Genomic DNA, 19,072 nt, shown 5'->3' with positions numbered 1-19,072 from the left:
TGGGGCAGGGAAAAAGGCTCCTTCATTGTAATTTTGTTAGATCTGAGGAAATACTCTCTGTCAAGGCTACATTTTACAAACACATTGATTTTCACAAAGACAACAGCACACAAAAATAGGGATTCTTCTATTATGCAATCAAGAATATGGAAGGAAAAAATCAATAAGAGCACTTAATGCAACTTCTATGTTGTGGTACTGCTTTGTAAGTATTAATTTTCTTTTTCAGGAGGTTTCCATGACAGTCAGCTATAAAACCTTTAAGAGCTGCTGATGCCAGCTAAATCACTTACAGATTTAAACTGCTGCAGAGGTCTCCACAGGAGAGGTCTACAATGACTTACTCAGGTCAGCTCCTGAGTTTGTTCCTGTCAGGTTGCTCAGGTCCCTGGCACAGACATTGGGCACGGCTGTGTCCCGACAGTCCAGGCTCTCCTGGGCACCCAACACTGGAATTGGCACCTTAAAACACTCCCTCAGATGCAGAGTCAGGAAAGCTGTTCTAGGGAAAAGTACAAAAAATACCAGTGCAGCAGTGAAAGGAAATGGAAGAGGGATTTTGTGTGTTAAAAGAGCAGATCATAAGCTGGGGAAGCCCATGTGCAAGGCAGGGAATGCTGAGCAACTGTTTCAAGAGAAACATCAACACTCACCCAGGTGAGTGCCCAACCTGCACTGGGCACCATCGACCCCTTCAGCTTTTATCTTCTCCCTCAAACCACACATTTGTCTGCAGATCTGGGCTGCAAACACATGGCTCAGGAAGAGCTCTGAGACAAGTGAAAATATGCTGAAGATGTGACAGGAAGCAAACTCCACAAAATGGAGCTTTAAATGGATGGATCTAGAAAAGTAGAAAGGGGGAATGACAATACCTGAGGGGAAAGGAAAGAGGCCTGAATAAAATTTTAGCTTGTAAAATATATCATTGCTAAATGATATTCAGTGTGTATATGACAACTTAATGTGCTTCTAACCTAACCAATAGCTTTCTTTGTGAGGAAAATATTGAATTTTCTTTAAATATAAGGTAACAGTGCTGCTTACACAAATATCACATTATTCTGTAACTCTGATACCTCAGGATATTGGCTGACTCTAAGAATGAGTTTCACTGATTCTGTCCTCAAACTATCATTTATCACTTCAAAAGTGGCAGTCATCATGCAATTCTGCTCTATTTTACGAGTTTGAATCCAGGACAATTACATCACACTCGTGAACTTACAAAAGTGAGAACAGAGTGGTAGGTGCTTAAGGGGTGGATTTCTCCAGTGCTGAGCTAACAGTGAAGTACTCCTGATTTCCACAAATTTCTCCTGGGCTCTTGACACCATGTCAGAAGTGTTGGCTTCACAGTGAATGGCAGGAAGACATAATTCCATTCACTACAGTGAAATGTTTCAAGCTGCCTTAAAACACAAATCTGTCTTCCCCAGCCTTCTCTCTCACAGTTTTATTCCCCTTTGCCAGCAGTGATGAGAGAACAGAGCAGCAGCCCAGGACAAACACAGGGGTTCTTCTGAACCTGTCACCAGGTTGTGATAAAGAACTAACAACAAATGCTTCAGGTTTCCAACCTTTATGTACAGAATTAATTTTATGATTTAATTGGAGCTCCCTTTATTAAAATTGCTATATAAGGACTAACCATTATGGTTAGAAAACTCTAAGATTGTAATCCTGAATTGAAGTTGGACATATTTAAACTTTGCAAGTTTGAGGAATTTGGGGATTTTAATCTCTAAGGTGAAATGTCTCTATCATACTACAGGTCTGGAGTTGTTGGGAGCACACAGAGATGTCACTTGAGGATAATGCTTCTGATAAATACTACTGCATCACTGTGGAGGGGAAGATCTGCATTTTAAGGTATATAAGATGAAGTAAGAGTTATTTGGTTCCAAGGTGAATGGCTCAATGGCACTCTAAGCGTATTAAGTAACTTGGCAATTACATCTGCTGACATCATTAATAATGGTGACACATTTGAACAAAGTGTCATGTGCCATCTTTAATGCACACCAGTGTGTCACTGCAGGCCAACAAAACCAGGTTAGAATTCCCACCAGTCTGGGTGCAGGCTGCACACTCTGAGCTGTTCACGTCCCGTGGGTAGGAGCAGATGAAATGTTAAATTAAACATTCATCACTCCAGAGCCTGTCTGTGCCTCGGGTTCTTGACAGAGTATCTGTTTATCCAGGCAGCTCCTCTCTCCTCTTACATTGCCACCAGGGATGCTGGCAGCTCCCACAGGGGTTACTCTGAGCTGGCATCTGTTCTTTACATGTGTGTTAAAGACATTTCTAATGAACCCAGGAGCTGCACAAAAATACTCCACACAGTAAATACAAGCAGAAAAGTGTGCTGCCAACACTGAACACCAAAAAGTACAATCATTCCAGTTACTTTTTCTATTTTTTAGTATTTTAAAACAGACTGCCTACAGTTCTTGATTGACCACAGAAATTTCAACTTTTATATTCTCAAGTTCTTCCTTGCAAACACAAAAATATGATGGCTTCTGTATATATATAGATGTATTGAGATTATATACTATATATGTATATTGATATATCGAGATTCTCATGCAGCCAGTGGAACTTGAGGAGCTGAAAGTGGTCATCCTTCTCCCACAGCTAGAGAGATTTTTGAGAGTCATGAGATTTTTAAGGGACAAACTCAACTGGGAATCTCCTCCTGGCATCAAGAGGAAAACAAAAAAATGGTGCCAAAGTGAGGAAGGGATTAAGAACAAAAGAACAAAAAGAACATGGATATAGTTAACAGACAACTGTGCAAGAGAAAAAGCTTGAATCAAACAGGAGCCAAGATGGCCAAGGGGATAGAAGGAATTTAGTAGGAACACTTTTGGGAAAGTGGGGCAGAAAAGGGGGAATGGGGTACCTGGTTCTCTAAGAGTTTCCCAGCCTTCATACACCCTTTTTTTATTACTTATTTTTAACTTTAAAACTATACACACTTGGCTATCTTATAGTAGGTATGGGAACTACATTCTGGAACTAAGCCTGAAATATTAATTCTTGCAATTTATGGTTTGTCCAGATTAAGCAGTGTAGCAGAGAGCAAGAACAGGAGACTGCTTTTGGTTTTGGGAAACAGAATGTTCCTGAAATACAGCAATGGTCAATGAAATGACAGCAAAAGGAAGGATTTACTGTGGCACAGCAAACACAAAGCCTGAAAAATGAAGAGAGGCATATCAAAAGGATAATGGACTTTATGCAGACTAACAAATCAGTGTGAATGATAAAGGTATTTCAGGATCTCTCTTTTGTTGTTGAAACTTAGTGTCAGTAATGTTGAAATTTTTTAAGATGTGGAAGTTTTCTCCTTTTTTGTACACTGTCAGGGTTCAACCAATGCTGATCCTATATGGAAAGCTCTTCATAACAGAAGCACATCAGATTTCACATGTTCTTGTTTCCATAAGCAGGAATAACTGCAATAATGTGCAACATCTCTGCATGTGGTAGTGCATGCTACCACATTTTCCTGACTGCATGTACCTTCAGGGCTTCTGCCTCAGTCTGCCTGAAAATGCCTCAGAAAATACAGAAAATGTGTCAAGAGATGCAGAGAAATGCCCATTTTTAACATAAATTCTAGGAATGGCACTGTTGTCCAGACAAATTGAATCCAGTAAATGCACACTTGAGAGAGCTATTAATTGTTTGTCAGAGTTGACAAGCCTCATGCTCGGTGATGTTCCACAAATCAAGCAGCCCAACTATCCATACTTCTTCCTATTTTATATTTTAGCAAAGAAAGGCATGAATATTCATTGGCTACTGATTACATAGTTCTCTTATTAATTAGTATTCTCTTTCAATGAGTTAATGAGTCTCTTGCTTCTCGTGCTAATTGCTGCCCTGCTCTATCTCTCTCCTCCTTTGGCTCGGTGCTTTCCTGTGTGGGGGCTCCATCACTTGGGGGTCCTGATCTGCCCCTGCCGGAATTGCCCTTTAGCCAGGCCGAGCTGATCCCACACCGTTTTCGAGTTCCTTTATTTGTCTCTTCCTTATCTGGGGGTTCTGCCCAATGTCCTCGTGGCCCATGAATTCTGCATTCCGCGTGGATCAGTGGAAATCCTTCTGGCCGAGCTTTGTTAAGCTCGCCCGGGGCCGAGATCATTGGAACATGTCCAGCCCCAAACCTTAACAAAGCAACTGTGCTGAGCGGGAATTTGTGTTTGGAGCAGCTGGACATCACTTAGCGCTTGTTGCCTGCTCTGTTTCACGGATTAAATCTCCCTCCTTGTTATCAGGCTTGAAAGTGACAAAGATCAGACAGCAAAGAACATCACAAAATTTTACATACTCCACATTTTATGAGGAGTAGTGCCAAGGCATAGGTTGGATATGATTCAGCTCTCCAAGAGCTCTTTTGAGTGGAAGCCTACAGGGAATGGCCTTCCCATGAGGGCTGTATTGCCGATGGTTAGGCATGGAGTGGTTGTTGAAGTATTTTTTGTACTCCTGTTTTTCTGTACTCTCCTGTTTTTCTTGTTCTCTGTTCAGGCTGTGGATCCTGAGCAGAGGAGTAACATTGCTTTAAAGAATGAGTGGGTTAAAATGTGTCCTACTGGGGACAGGTTTACTCCGATTGTGACTAGTATTAGGGCTAAATGATCTGACGTGGAGAAGGCCGGGTTTAATACCGCTCTCTCTGAGGCCTCCTCATGTGGCGACAGATGTGGAGGGGGTCCCCAGGAGCGGCACAGGGAAGGGCGGGGGCTGCGTCGGTGAACACGGGGTGGGTGCGAGTGAGGGGGAGAATTCCGGGTGCTACCCACCTACCCTGCCGGCTTCGAGTCTCCAGCAGTGCAGCTGCTGCTGTCAGCCAGGGCCGAGCGAGGCACAGAAGTGGCGGGTCCCAGTGCCCACTTCGGGACCCGCTCCCCTCGGGGCGGGGACCCCGCCCCGCGCGTGCGCGCTGGGAGCAGCGGCCATGGCGCGGCCGGGCCGGGCCGGCCTCAAGGAGCAGCGCTATGACCGCCAGCTCAGGTACCGCGGACGGGCCCGGGCCGGCACCGCCCGGCGCTGACCGGCACCGACCGAGCGGGGCGCGGGGCCGCGCCTCCCGCGGCGGACACGGGCCCGGTCGGTGCCGAGCCGGGGACAGGGCCCCGCGGCCGCGCCGGGCTCGGCCGAGCCGCGGAGAGCAGGAGCTGTGTCCGAGCGGCGGGACCGTGAGGGCTCTACCGGCACACGGGCCATAGATACACAATAAATAAACAGCATATACTAAGAGGCAGATATAGATATGGATATATCTAATCCTAAATATATATATATATAAAGGAGGATAGAGATACATAGATGTATATATCTACGTAGGTACTTATGCGTGTTTTTATATAAGATATATAAGTTATTTGTACAATACTTGTTGGATAAGTATATAATGTAAAATATGTAAATATGTATATTTTATATATTTATATTATGTATAGCTATCTGTAGCTCTCTGTATATATATGAATATATAAAGCGGGGTGTGACAAAAAGATGGGCCAGGCTCTGCTGCAGGCCCAGCAATGGCAGCAGAGCCATGGGCAGGGGCTGAGCCCAGGCCCTGCCCTGCACAGGAGGCAGAACTTGTGCCCTGGGCAGTGCCCAGCCCCGAGCAGATTGTGCAGAGAGGCTGTGCAGTCTCCTCCCTGGGGATATTGCAGAGCCACATGGACACACTGCTGTGCCCTGGGCTCTGCTTTGGCCCTGCTGGAGCAGGGAGGTGGCACCAGAGGAGCCCCTCCAGCCTCACCCATCCTGAGATTCTGTGAAAAGGCAGAAAAGATCCAAGTTAGCAGGGAAGGGTAACCCCTAAGGCCAGAGTCAGGGGTGTCTGTGTGCAGTGTGACTGTGTACGTGTGAGTGAAGGGCTCAGCAGTGGTGATACCGCTGTGCTGTCCCCTCCTGTGCTGTCCCCTCCTGTGCTGTCCCCTCCATAGCTTTGTGCAGCTCGGGAGTGCAGAGTCCTGGGCTCCTCAGTGCAGGAAAGACAAGGAGCAATTGGAGAGGGTCCTATGGAGGGCACAGAGAAGATTGGGTGGTCTGGAGCATCTTTGGTGAGGAGAGACTCGGAGCTGGACCTGGTTAGCCCAGAGAAGAGAAGACTGAGAGGGGATCTCATCAATGCATAGAAATACCTCAAAAGTGGCTGTCAGAGGGTGGTGCCAGACTCCTCTGGGTGGTGCCCAGCAGCAGGATGAGGAGCTGTGGCCATAAACTAAAACACAGAAAGTTTAATCTCAACATGAAGAGGAACTTGTTTTCCTGGAGGCGGCAGAGCCCTGGAGCAGATGCCCAGGGAGGCTGTGGAGTCTCCCTCTCTGGGACATTCCAAACCTACCTGGACATGCTCCTGTGTCACCTGCTCCCAGTGACCCTGCCTGGGCAGGGCTTGGACTGGGTGACCTCCAGAGGTCCCTTCCAACCCCAAAAATTCTGTGAGTTACCACCCCAGTGAAATCAGCAGAATGTGTGACCTGGGACTGTCCCAGCCTGATTTTAGCTTTAGTGCTGTTTTCTAGGGGTCTGTAGTACCAGACTCAGCAAGACTGAAGTTTGTCTCCTGTATGTTTCAGTGTCTTGTATGAGAAATTAAAAAAATACATATACCTATATATAATTCTATTTTTTACAATAAAAGTTAGAAAAGAAAGAGTGTTTGGCATTAGGACAAAATTTGGGCAAGGGTTTTTTTAACCCATGCTGGTCTTAAAAAAGTTAAAGTATGTTCCAAGAGAAGGAGGTGTGCACATGCATATGGTGTAAAGATGAAGAAAATGAAATGTTAGGGAAACTGGGTTGCTCTTTGGAAAGTCTCAGAGTTTTCACAGTAAGTTCCCTTAAGGATGCTGATTTTGGTTAGTGCTATTTAGGTTACTGTCCATTTAGTGAATGGACAGTAGCACGTCAGCCCTCCATTTGTCTTTTTTTTGTTATTTGTTTATACTGGCTTTTCAGTCTGAAGTTAAATAACTTGATTGTGTTTTGTTTTCCCTCCCAATACAGACTGTGGGGTGACCATGGCCAAGAAGCGCTGGAATCTGCCCATGTTTGCGTGATAAATGCAACAGCAACAGGAACTGAAATCCTCAAAAACTTGGTGCTGCCAGGTCTGTAGATATTTCTTCTGTCTCTTCTTTGTGATGTATCTGATAACTTGATGATGCCAAGTTATTCATAGGAGGTTTTTTTCCCCCCCAAAGGTATTGGTTCATTTACAATTGTCGATGGGAATCGAGTCTCTGGAGAAGATGTTGGCAATAAGTAGGTATTTTACTAATTTCAATTTCAAATTGACAAGTGACAGCATTTCATAGGTAATTCCATCTCTTTGTTCATCATATTTGCTAAGAAGTACTGTAAAATGCTTTTAAAAGCCTCTCTGTGTTTCTCCAAGTCTTCTGTGGGTTTGAAGGTTGGTAACAATATGTACATGGTCAGTTTCATATTAGCTGGGAAATTATTTTACTTACTGGGTTTGGACCTTACACAGGTCTGTTTGCTTCACACATCAAGTTTATAAGGACAATGCTCTACTCAACATAAAAATGTTGAAAATTAACTTGCTTGATGTTATGCCAGTACTTTTGTTTCACTGTAGTTCAGTGTATTTTCCCTAATTTTGGTGATGCAAATGACTTAATTTTCATCAGTCATTGTGCAACTGTGACTGCTAGACATTTATTAGCTTTTGTAGCTTTGAATGGCTCTGTGCTGCAGGGAAAAGAGTAAGAAACAGTTTGCAAACCCTGTAAAAATGATTTGCCTAATTCTTGATCAAGGTCTGGTGCCTGCAGAGGTTACGTGATGGGGAAGGATATTCCATTAGGTGAAGAAATCAGTGCTAGTGAGTCTTTGATTAGCCTGGTGAGAAAGAAGCTGCAGCATGATCCTGTCTTCTAGAGAACTTTTGCATGTCTTATATTTCAGATTTATGGCTTGGGCACTGAAAAGCATTATTAAGAAACTGTTTCTGAGGAAAATATAACAGTGGTTGGAAAAAGCATATTTAAGGGTCTGTTGTGTATGAGAGCAACATATTCTGCAGAACAAAATGTAACTTCAGTGCTGTTTTTTCTTCAGAATAAAAGTTCACATGTAATTCTTGTCTCCTTTTCAGTTTCTTTCTACAAAAAAGCCATATTGGTCAGGTAAGGAGATAATAAATGTCAGTTTACATGTATTGAAAGCATGGAAATGTTGAGTATTTAAACGTGTATTATGAATAATGCCAAAAGAATATGTGTATATGTTAAAATCTGTTAATTTTTTAACAGAAATCCCCATGTTTAATTTTTAGTTGCACATAAGTGAGAAGATAAACTCAAATTGTGGTGAGATTGCATAGAAAGAAATGAAGAGCTTATGGTTGAAATCTATGGAAGGATAAGGCAGAAGACCATTGTGGTTGAAGGAATAAAGCTAAGAGTAGAGAGATGAATGGGGAAAAAATATCATAGAAACAGAGAGTACAAGAGGCATAGATAACTCCTGGAAATTCTGTAATGAAACTGGAAAGTAGGAAAGAGCTGTCTCACAATTTGGCTTTTTAAAATGGTATTATAGAAAATGCTCTCCAGCTAAGTGTGTGCTATTATGGGATGCATTTTTGCTTCAGATGAGCATGGCTTCATGGAGTGAGGAGCCCTAGCTTATAATGAGCTTTGTTGTGGGGTGATTTTTGGGGTTGTTTTGTTGTTGTTGCTTGGTTTGGCATTGTTAGCAGGTGACATTAAGTAGTACTGATACACTCTATAAAATACATCTCATTTTGATTGCTCTGAAACAGAATCGTGCCCAGAGTGCCATGGAGCTTTTACAGGAATTGAATAGTGATGTTTCTGGAAACTTTGTTGAAGAGGTTTGTCTTCCTAAATTAGTACTATGTGTGTGTTGTACAGTGTGATAAAAATGTGAAATAACAGCTCTGTGTTGCTTTGTGATGTTGCATTTTAAATAGATTAAAGATAAAACAGCATTTGAGGAGGATGATCTTAAGTTAAATCATTTGTATTTCAAACACTGTTTTTGTAACTTCATCTTAATTTTATAACTTTCACTTAACACTTTATATTCAGCAGACTTGCTTTGTACTCAGAAATTTTCAGTGTTCACTGACACACGTTTTTTCTCCCTATTTAGAATCCAGAAAAGCTTTTAGACAACGACCCTTCCTTTTTTAATCAGTTTAACTTAGTGGTTGCAACACAACTACCAGAGAGGTAAGAATTACCTACGGGTGAATTACCCATTTTCATTCAGTTTTAAAAGCAGGTTTTTATATACATATATATATGTGTGTGTGTGTGTGTGTGTCTGTGTGTGTGTGTGTGTGTGTGTGTGCAGATTTTTGCACAGGCACTTCCTTGAAGTAAAACTTAAGCAGAACAGATCTCTGTCATTGTGATGGAAAATTACAGCCAGTGATGGCATTTTCTAGAAATGTTTTTGTATCTCTGGTGGGAACTGCCTCTGCTGGAAGTTAGAACTCTGCAACATATGGATCTGATTCCTTATTTTTCTCTCTCACAACTTACTGAAGCTTTTTATTTGATACTTGGAGCATTTGGGATGGTGGAATGAGACATAAGTAAGATAATGAACGAATATTTTTCCAACTCACTGTAAACTCCTGTATGAAATTAGTCACCTTATGTGCTTAGATCATGATGATATTAAAGAAGTTTTCTGAGAGAGATCTTTCACAGTTAACTGATGTAGGAGTTAACTTTATAGTTAACTCTTGTCTTCTGTAGATGTGAAAAGCATGTCTTTCCTTACAGTACATTGCTGCGCCTGGCTGAAGTTCTTTGGAATTCCAACATTCCTCTGCTGGTCTGCAGGACTTATGGACTGGTTGGTTACATGAGAGTCATGATTAAAGAACATACAGGTTAGAGGGTTTGCTGAGATAAAAACTTCTCTGGAAGGTTTAAAACTTCAATAATTTATGTCACTTTGGGGTTTTTTGTTTGTCTTTTTTCATCTTGTGATATATTTAGTATTTGTTAAGTGTTAGGTAGTTTGCATTCTTTGAGAAATGCATGGGGATTATGGACTGCAACAAATAATAAAATTGGGGGTTATCCTGACATTATGGGTGACTTACACAGAGCACTTACTTTGAGAGTCAAGCAGTAAAAGGAGCAGCTGATCCTGTATTTGTGTAGCGGTTTTGAAGGGCAGACATAAAGCTAGGAAATGTATTGTGTTATTTTCTCACAGTTGTTGAATCTCACCCTGACAATATGTTAGAAGATCTAAGACTGGACAAACCATTTCCAGAACTGACAGAACATGTTCAGGATTATGACTTGGAGCATATGGACAAAAAGGTTGGTGTGTGGTTTGTGTTCCCCAGCACAGATGCAGACACAGCACAGGGGTTCTGTGGAAATGGCTCTTGGCAGATGACTCTGGTGCAAAGTCTCATCTGAACAGAACCAAGTCTAGAATCAGTCACAAGGAACTATTTTTGCCTCTGCCCCAAGTGTTTCAGTCTGTTTAGATCTTAAGCAGGTGAAGGTCTTGGGAAGCAAGGAGTATTCTTGGACAACTTGATCTTTTGTTATTGGATACCCCCTCCCACCCTATTCTGGAATTTGTTTTTTAATTTTCATGGTTACCGACTGCTGCAGAGCTTTGCACTTTGGGTGTCTGTCCATAGCATAAGTTCCACTCCTGAAAAATATTGGAGAATTTGGCTCATCCTTTTTAAAATAAAGTAATAATAATTTGATCATTTCTTTTATAGTAAAGAACATTATAGCTGAATAAAAATCTGGAGCATGTCCCATGTCCTTAGAATAGTGGAAGGGATATTTGGAGTTTACATTGAAAACAGGTTTTTAATTTGTTTCCTATTTTTTATCTTTTCTCAACCTGACAAAGATTTCTCCAATGTTCAATTATAGGACCACAGCCACACTCCATGGATTGTGATTGTAGCCAAGTATCTCACAAAATGGTTCAATGAGGTATGTTGCAAAACTGTATTACTGCTATTATTTATCTGTCTTTTCTGGAGCAGTTAATTATTTTGATTTTATGTAGCATAAGAAAAAAACAAGTTGGAATCATAAAAAAAAGATTACTGATTGAAATACAAGTGAATGTGTGAGCAATGACAGACTCCTGGAGTTCAGCAGTCTGAACACAGTGAGCTTAGTAGTAGGTATCTTAAAGACAAAAATCTCTTTGTGTTTTTTAAATTTAGAAAAGTGAACAGTTGCCTAAGAGTTACAAAGAGAAAGAAGCCTTCAAAGAACTGATTCGGCAAGGTAATTCATGTCCCAGGGGTCCCTTATTCCTACTGGCAGAAATAGATACAAGGTGATACCTGAAAAGTAATCCCAAGTTCTCTCAGGTCTAATTTACAAAAGATCTGCTGCTATATACTGTATGATTCTTCTGCTAAATGATTGTTTTGTACAGGTGGATCTTAAGATGCCAGACTCACTTATAAATGTTGTCACTGTTTTGTCCTAAGATCCAGAGTGTGTTTTGTTTTGGGTGGGAGCAAAGGCCTTAAGAGAAAATCGTGTTAGAAATGTGATAAAGAGGAAAGCAAGTGGCTTTTTACTGAAATTGTTATTCTCCAAGTATTTGGTGATTGACCCGTGAGACACTTGGTAATCAGTCATTCACCTCTGCATGGCCAGGTTCTGTAGCACTGACTGCACTGTAACCAGTGTGTGAATGACTTCATTTGTGCAGGGGTTTCAGTCCAATACCTTTTCAGGCAGCTAAAATTCATGTGGCATTTTAAAGATCTATATCTTAAATGATGGTAGAAAAACACCATTGACTGAATTTTTGGTATTTCCTTGCTTGAAGGTAGCCTGCTTGCAAATTTGGAGTGGTCCTTATCCCCAGGCTGTGACAGGGAGCAGATCTGATCCATAGTGATTACCTTTGGTTATGTCAGATTTCTTGTGAAGGTCCTTTCTTGGCCTGGCTTGCTCTGTGGATGCCAAATTTTTATTGCCAAATTTGATCAAAAAAACCCCATCAAAACATGACTGGCATGGGAAGGAGAGTTGAATTGTTAACTTAGTGCTCATGAAACTTCATTATCTCCTTCTTACACAAATAAACTGGTGCTTTTGTGCTAAGTAACTTCTATTTAATATCACAGGAAAATGAATCATACGCAGAATTTAGATGAAGTTAGATTTATAAATTACATCTGATCTTTTTTCTTGTGATTTATTTTTCATTTTTTGCTGGCAGCTGCTACGCCTCAAATACATCCAAAGCCAGTCTGCTCTGTTGGCAAGACATAAATGCTGAGATGTAATTCAAACAGTTGTGTGTTTTAATTTTTTTTCAATAAGGTATCTTAAAGAATGAAAATGGGACCCCAGAAGATGAGGAAAACTTTGAAGAAGCTATAAAAAATGTGAACACAGCATTAAATCGTACAGAGGTAAAATAAACATTTCTGTGATAAAATTGAAGCAATTTCAAGTATCTCATTTTCTCAGAATGTATTATTCAGTTTTAGGACAGATATTCAATTTGTAACATTTGTATTTAGCTAAAACAGGATTAGTACTGAATGTTAGAACTGAAATTATGTAGTTAAATAGACCAAGACTAGCTGGCAGAGTAGCTTATGGAAATTCTCCTACTGCTTTGCTCTTGCAAGAAATCTGTATTTCCCTCCTGCAGACTTGAATTCAAATCTAGAATGAGTCAGCAACCAGAATGCATCAGTGAGTTCTTGTCTGACTTCTACAGTCTGTAAAAAACTCTATGAGGTGCTGGATACAATTGCAAGGATTTAGCAGTGAGAGGTGTGGCTGATGCTGATTTAAATACACTGCTGGGAGAGAGACTGAGAGCACTTACTGAAATTGTGCTGTGTTGAAGCCAGGGGCTGTAGTTGTTACTCTCTGTAGAAATGAAGGGCTGCATGGGACTCCTGATACAATAAATTGACTTCTTTCCTCTTGAAGAAACTTACTACAAAATTCCCTTCATAAACTGGTCAAGCTTAAAAGCCTTAGAAGTGATATTTTCATTGTTTCTTAAATAATCCTGACCTAGTAATTTGTGGTTGAATTGAAAATTGAGCTCTGATTTCTTTAGTTTCTCATCTGGGATAAACTGCAAGGGCTACATGGGGCAAAAGCACATTCTGTGATTTTTCCTAGATTATGTTCTGTTGTTTTGAACTATGCTGATCCTTGCTTGGATGGTCATGTTAAGTCTCCCAAGAAAGCAGCAGGTAAAACTTAGTGCTGTCATCTAAGCCACTACAAGACATGGCCCAGGATATTAATATTTATTTGAGTTTACGAGCCAGACTGACCTGCAGCAGTTAAGGATTTTGATTAAAACACAGACTTTTGTAGCCCCATTCCCCTTCCCTGGCCTTTTGGCTGCTCTGCCCCACCAGGCAGGGTGTGTGGGCAGTTGGGATGGTTGCTGCTGCAGTTTTTCAAATCTTCTCTGTCAAAGATGGAAGTCAGGTGAGATTTTGTCTGGGACATTGATCTTGCTCAGAAGCATTGCCTTGCTCATGGGCAGGGCTGCTGTTTGAAATGTGTCTGAGCAGCACTGACTGTAGGATTCAGAGGAGATTTGCCATGAAACTCCAAGGTCACTTGGAGTTGGCTCACCTGTGTAGTGAGTGTTGAGATAATTAAATCTAAAGTCAAGGAATTACAAAGCAAATTTATTTATTTTCATAGATTCCAAGAGGCATTGAAGAGCTTTTTAATGACGATTGCTGCCTAAAACTCACAGAGCAGGTATGAGTAAGGGTGAGACTTAAATGTAGGAAAAGGATTGTAAATAACATCTGTGTACATGACTGTCTCTTGTGCATTTGTAGTCATCTTCCTTCTGGATTTTGGTTCGAGCTTTAAAGGAATTTGTGGCAAATGAAGGGCAAGGAAGCTTGCCTGTCCGGGGCACCATTCCTGATATGATGGCAGACTCCAGTAAATTCATCAAATTGCAAAATGTGTAAGTAGACAACTCCTTGAGGGAGCTCACTTCCATTCATGTGGCTTGTATTTTGTCTTTATAATGTAAAACAAAACCAAAACCAACCAAACAAAAAATAATAAAAAAATAGCCTTCAATGTGGAGTTGATGGCTTTCTGCTGTAATTATTTTCTTTTTCATTACTACCAGATACCGTGAAAAAGCAAAGAAGGATATTGCTGCTGTGGGAAACCATGCTGCTAAATTGTTACAGTCCCTGGGCAAGGTAAGTGCAGACATATGGCCATTCTTCTAATGGAATGAAGTATCTGTGAAGTATCTGCCTTATTTATCAATTTGCTTTGATCATATAAAAGTAAAATGCATACAGGGTTATACTGTTAACAATTTAGGATGGGGTTTTTTTTGTAGATTAGTAACTAGTTATTTCACAGTAAATATATTAATATTTATGTGAAAGCAGGAATTCTCTGGCCATTTTGTGTACTGGAATGAGTATATTCTCTCTTTTAGGCACCTGAGTCTATTTCAGAGAGAGAACTGAAATTGTTCTGTGAGTATGCTTGGATTCTGTTCTGGGTTTATGCAAATGATCAAATAATCAAAAACTTTTCAATGATCATGGAGTTATTAAGCAGTAAATCAATATTTGAATTTTTCAAGTAAAGTACTAAGTGGTTTGCATCCCTTATTTTCAGAAGCAGCAGATGTTCAGCATCTCTCAGGTGGTTTTAAAATGTATTTTTTCACTCCAGACAACAGGGGGTAGCTGCCCTCTCCTTTCTGTGGTGAGTACCTGAGCACTCTTGCCCGTGCTGGGTACTGGCTGCAGAGTGTGGGCTCTGCAGGCTTGAGGCAGTCTGGAAAGCTGTCACCCATTTGATGGCACTTCAGGCTGTGTCTGTCCTGGATGTGTACACGTGTCCAGCAGCAGCCTGGCTGAGGCTCCTCACAGCTCCCCTGCAAGCACAGAGCCAAGAGCGCGCTGCCCTGCGTTGGTGAAGCATTCGGGAGCCTCCCAGCTGCTCCTTTTTCATAGCTGGGTTGTAGCTGCACCCTGGGCTGGATCATAGCAACAGCAGTGGAAAAGGACCTTTTCCAGCTCATGGCTGTGCTGTTAAAATGTTAATTGGGAACATGTGAAGCAGTGTTAGATGCAGTGGAAGATGTAAATAACCATGTTGATTTGCAGCCTGGAAGAAGGAAGGGTGGTGGCTGTGACTGATGAATTGCTGTGGTGTAGCTGTTACATCGAATTTCCCTAAAACTGTCCTGCCCAGAGACCTAAGCCTAGTTAAACAGGTTTTTATTATGCAAGCTGAGAAGAAACAGGAAAGTGTTGGATGAAAACCTGTTAAGTTGTAGCCTTTCCCATGTGACAGTGCAGTGAGAGAGAGCTGTGGTGAGGGAGTGATGGCACTGACGGGCAATCTCTCCTTGTCCCCGTGTCCAGGCAGCAACGCCGCCTTCCTGCGCGTGGTGCGCTGCCGCTCCCTGGCTGAGGAGCACAGCCCCAACTCCTGCAGCAAGGATGCAATAAGTAAGTACTGCTGCTTGCCACAAACCTCACTGCATTTCCAGCTTGGAATGGTTTGGTGAGGAAAAGGAAATGTAAGCTACATGTTCTGGTGCATTACACAGTTTTATCATTTGGAATGTCACAATGTCTTTAGTGAATTTAAATAAATTCTTACTGTAAGGAACATGTCTCTCAACTACAAGTATGGAGTTTTTAGGTCTAGAATGTTGAATTCAATTTGATTTTGAAATTTCAAAAATTACCTTACAGGATGATGCATGTTCCAGCTTTTGTTTTCTTGTAGATTTTACTTGTAATACTCTGTAAATAAAAAACTGTTTTCTTCAAACTTCTCTTTTCTGTACCTCAGTTATTTCTGACAGAGCTGAAAAGGTGCTTTAACCTGACCAAACAATAATTATCTTGACCCCTTTCAGCTAATCTCTTTAGGATGTGAACTAACAAACTAGTTACTTAATATTGCTTTTGGTTTTTATATTATTTTTTTTGAGCCTGCATAAATAAGAAAAAAAGCTGGAAATACTTTTTGATTGAAGTTTGTTGAAAGTAAGCTTAAACAAGTCCTCTGAATGTTTTGGACAAAGTAAGTATATATCTTATATATACATGCATCTTGTAAGATTTATCATTTCAGTGAAAGCTCCTTGAATTCGTTGGTAATTTGCAGTGGGATATAAGTAGCAGTTACTATTTACAAAGACTACTAAGTTGTGTGGTAAGGGATTAAGACCTTTTTTGTTTTATGTTTTATAATTACAGTCATTACAGACAATACTTAAAGCATGTGTTTCAAATCCTAATGTTATAACTAAGGAATACCCATTTAAATTATAGCTGCCAGAATTGATATGCGAGTTTCTTCACTGAATAGTTTATATTAAATACATATAATATGGTTTTGTCATAAACTTTGAAGGCAAAGTTGTGTATTTGACAGTTGTTTGATTAAGATTGTGTCACAGGTTGTATTCATTAAGATTTCTTTCTACTGCAGATTTTACTATTTGTTTTCAGGGAATTCAAAACCTTGTTTTTTCCATTCCATCTGCAGCAGCTAACCAGTTACCTTGCTGTTTTCAGTTTCCCATATGGATAACCCAGACAGTGAAATAGTGCTGTACTTGATGCTGAGGGCTGTCAATAGGTTTTACAAGCAGCACGGCAGATACCCAGGTAGGTTAATACCAGTTACTTCACATCATCTAAAGAAATATAAAGATCCAATAGTTACTGTAGTTCATATTATAAACTACAAATACATTAGTTGTGGTTTTGTTTCCATAGTAATACAGCTTTAGGAATGTGAAAATTACAGTGAGAGTTTATTCTCTTTGGGAACTTAAGGAATTAATCTGGATTGGTGTCAATAATGGGTTGTGTGGGTTATGAATCATTTCAGCTATGCAGTATTTCTTCTATCACGAGAAGCATCAACAGAACGTTCAATTATTGTTGGTCTAGTGCTAATGACACATTAATTGGCTTAGAAACTTTTTAGGAAAACAAAATATTTAGGCTGCCATTTATACCCATTAGCTTTAACTGTGGTGTTACAGTTGTGTGATGAAACAGTTGATTTATTTTCCAGGTGTCTACAACTACCAGGTGGAAGATGATATTGGAAAACTAAAATCATGCCTTAATGGTTTCCTCCAAGAATATGGGCTATCTGTTGTGGTGAAAGATGACTATGTGCACGAGTTGTAAGTGTTGTTTTTGAGGTGTGGCTCTGTTGGTAAAAGTGCTGGGCAGTTTGTGACTGTTCCTTTCCCGTGCAGTTGTCGCTACGGAGCTGCGGAGCCTCACGCGGTTGCTGCGTTCATGGGAGGTAAGGGTGACACTGGCAGGGCCACACAAACAGCAGCCTGCTGAGCCACAGCTCTGCTGCCTTCACCACAGCTCTGCTGCCTTCACCACAGCTCTGCTGCCTTCACCACTGCTCTCAGAGCAAAGGCTGCAGTCACACCTGGCATCAGGGCACAGTCCTCCCCTTCATGGGACCTCCTATAGTACATATGGAGTAAGTAGGTGCAGCAAGGGCTATAATCAGTAAAACAAATAAACTTCAAAAACAATCCCAGTACATCAACTCTTCAAGCTAAAACTGTGTTTAGAAATGAAATGCTGTACAGAGGTTTAATTTTTTTTAAAGGAAAGTGATAATTATAGTAATTCTAAAAGTAGTGCAGTACACATCTTCTTTTAACATAGTACACTTATGTTAAAGATCTAGGAAATATAAGTAGCCTTGGTTTCTTACCTTCATTCAACCTGCAGATATGTTTTAATGGGTGCTCAAAATTGGTACTTAACCTACCTTCTTCATTTGGCTTCATGCAGTGCTGAAGATAATTATGTATTATAGATTCTGCATATGTAGGAATATTTTTCTGATTAAGGAAAATCTGGTTTGTATCATTCTTTAGAAAAATACATAAAAGGTAATTTCTGAAGAAATTACAGAATGTTTCCTACTACAGGAAAACTCAGAGGGATCACACTGAAGTGACCCTTCAGTTTATTTTGCAGTTAAGTTTTGCATGTTTTTTTTTTTTTAATTCAGCTTCTCAGTTGAGAGGTCAGAACTTGCATGGCTCTGTCAGCTCACCCATTCTTACTCTGTATGTACATCTATGTAAAGTGTATGCAAAGCTAACTTTTGAAGTAGCAGCTTTCTGATCTTCTTTTATAGTGGGAAGTACTGAAAGGCGTTTTTTCTTCTTAGGACATTTATCAGGTGCTTCTGAAATAATTCCAGTGTAGGAACTTGTAGATAAATAATTTTACAGTTTAAATATGACCTGCTAACTGCCTTCTGTTCTTTCTTCTCTTTTGCAGGAGCTGCTGCACAGGAAGTTATCAAAGTCATTACAGGGCAGTTTGTAATTTTTAATAACACCTTCATTTACAGTGGAATGTCACAGACTTCAGCAACTTTCCAGCTGTAGGATAACGTCTTGCATTCGATGCCTCCAGGCACTGCTGCTGCTGTATTTACAGTTCCATAAATACTGTGGTGTTCTGGCACTGACTGGACTGTTCTGTTCTGTATTACCTGTTAATTAAAGCTTCTTTATTTGTAATTACCTTCTATTTGTTGTTGTTTTTGTTTCCTAAGGACAAACAAAATCAAACTATATCCTGAAAATTTTTTAAATCTAGAATTTTCTGACTCACCTCTGAAAGAAAAAGGCAGTAGCTATTTTTGGCAGGGCAAGTTGCATTTACAAATTGGCTCACCTCATTGGCAGCAGAACTCCCTTGTTTCTTATAAAAGCTGCTCATCAGCTTGAGTGGGGAGAAGGTGCAAAAGGGTGAGAGAGGCTGACAGAGCTCTGATGGTCTGAGGATCCAATGGTGCAAAGATCTGGAAGGTGAAATACCTTTTCTTGAGTTCAGGGTCATTAGGGAAAGGGAGTGTGTGCCTGAAAGCTTGGTTCTGTCAGCCATATTCACCTAGTAAAAGGTTTTTTCCCAGCACCCATGTGTGCAGCCAATGCCACGGGATGGCTGCTCTTTCTGTTGTGGGGGCATTGCAGC

At 40.7% G+C, this 19,072-nt stretch overlaps 1 protein-coding gene across 1 annotated transcript; it reads left to right on the top strand.

The window, feature by feature from the left end:
• The first annotated feature begins 4,921 nt into the window (after positions 1-4,921).
• NAE1 (NEDD8 activating enzyme E1 subunit 1) lies at positions 4,922-18,615 on the top strand. The gene is made up of 20 exons (XM_058846156.1): positions 4,922-5,028; positions 7,042-7,145; positions 7,239-7,299; positions 8,156-8,186; positions 8,825-8,896; positions 9,178-9,257; positions 9,819-9,928; positions 10,261-10,370; positions 10,950-11,012; positions 11,252-11,315; positions 12,372-12,463; positions 13,734-13,793; positions 13,877-14,010; positions 14,182-14,257; positions 14,506-14,545; positions 15,446-15,532; positions 16,613-16,705; positions 17,121-17,235; positions 17,311-17,360; positions 18,371-18,615. The coding sequence occupies exons 1-20, from the start codon at positions 4,973-4,975 to the stop codon at positions 18,478-18,480; spliced, it is 1,608 nt and encodes a 535-aa protein (XP_058702139.1). The 5' UTR covers positions 4,922-4,972; the 3' UTR covers positions 18,481-18,615.
• The last annotated feature ends 457 nt before the right edge of the window (positions 18,616-19,072 follow it).

Source organism: Poecile atricapillus, chromosome 10 (genome assembly GCF_030490865.1).
Source record: "Poecile atricapillus isolate bPoeAtr1 chromosome 10, bPoeAtr1.hap1, whole genome shotgun sequence".
Classification (NCBI taxonomy): domain Eukaryota; kingdom Metazoa; phylum Chordata; class Aves; order Passeriformes; family Paridae; genus Poecile; species Poecile atricapillus.
The sequence above is the reverse complement of the archived record's forward strand: the minus strand, read 5'-3'. Positions and strand labels throughout refer to the sequence as shown.

Bases quoted from the DNA above. Each gene is read 5' to 3' on its own strand.
- NAE1 (XM_058846156.1), top strand. From the start codon at position 4,973: ATGGCGCGGCCGGGCCGGGCCGGCCTCAAGGAGCAGCGCTATGACCGC. The intron at 7,146-7,238 runs GTCTGTAGATAT...TCCCCCCCAAAG, and splicing joins CAAAAACTTGGTGCTGCCAG to GTATTGGTTCATTTACAATT. The intron at 10,371-10,949 runs GTTGGTGTGTGG...GTTCAATTATAG, and splicing joins TGGAGCATATGGACAAAAAG to GACCACAGCCACACTCCATG.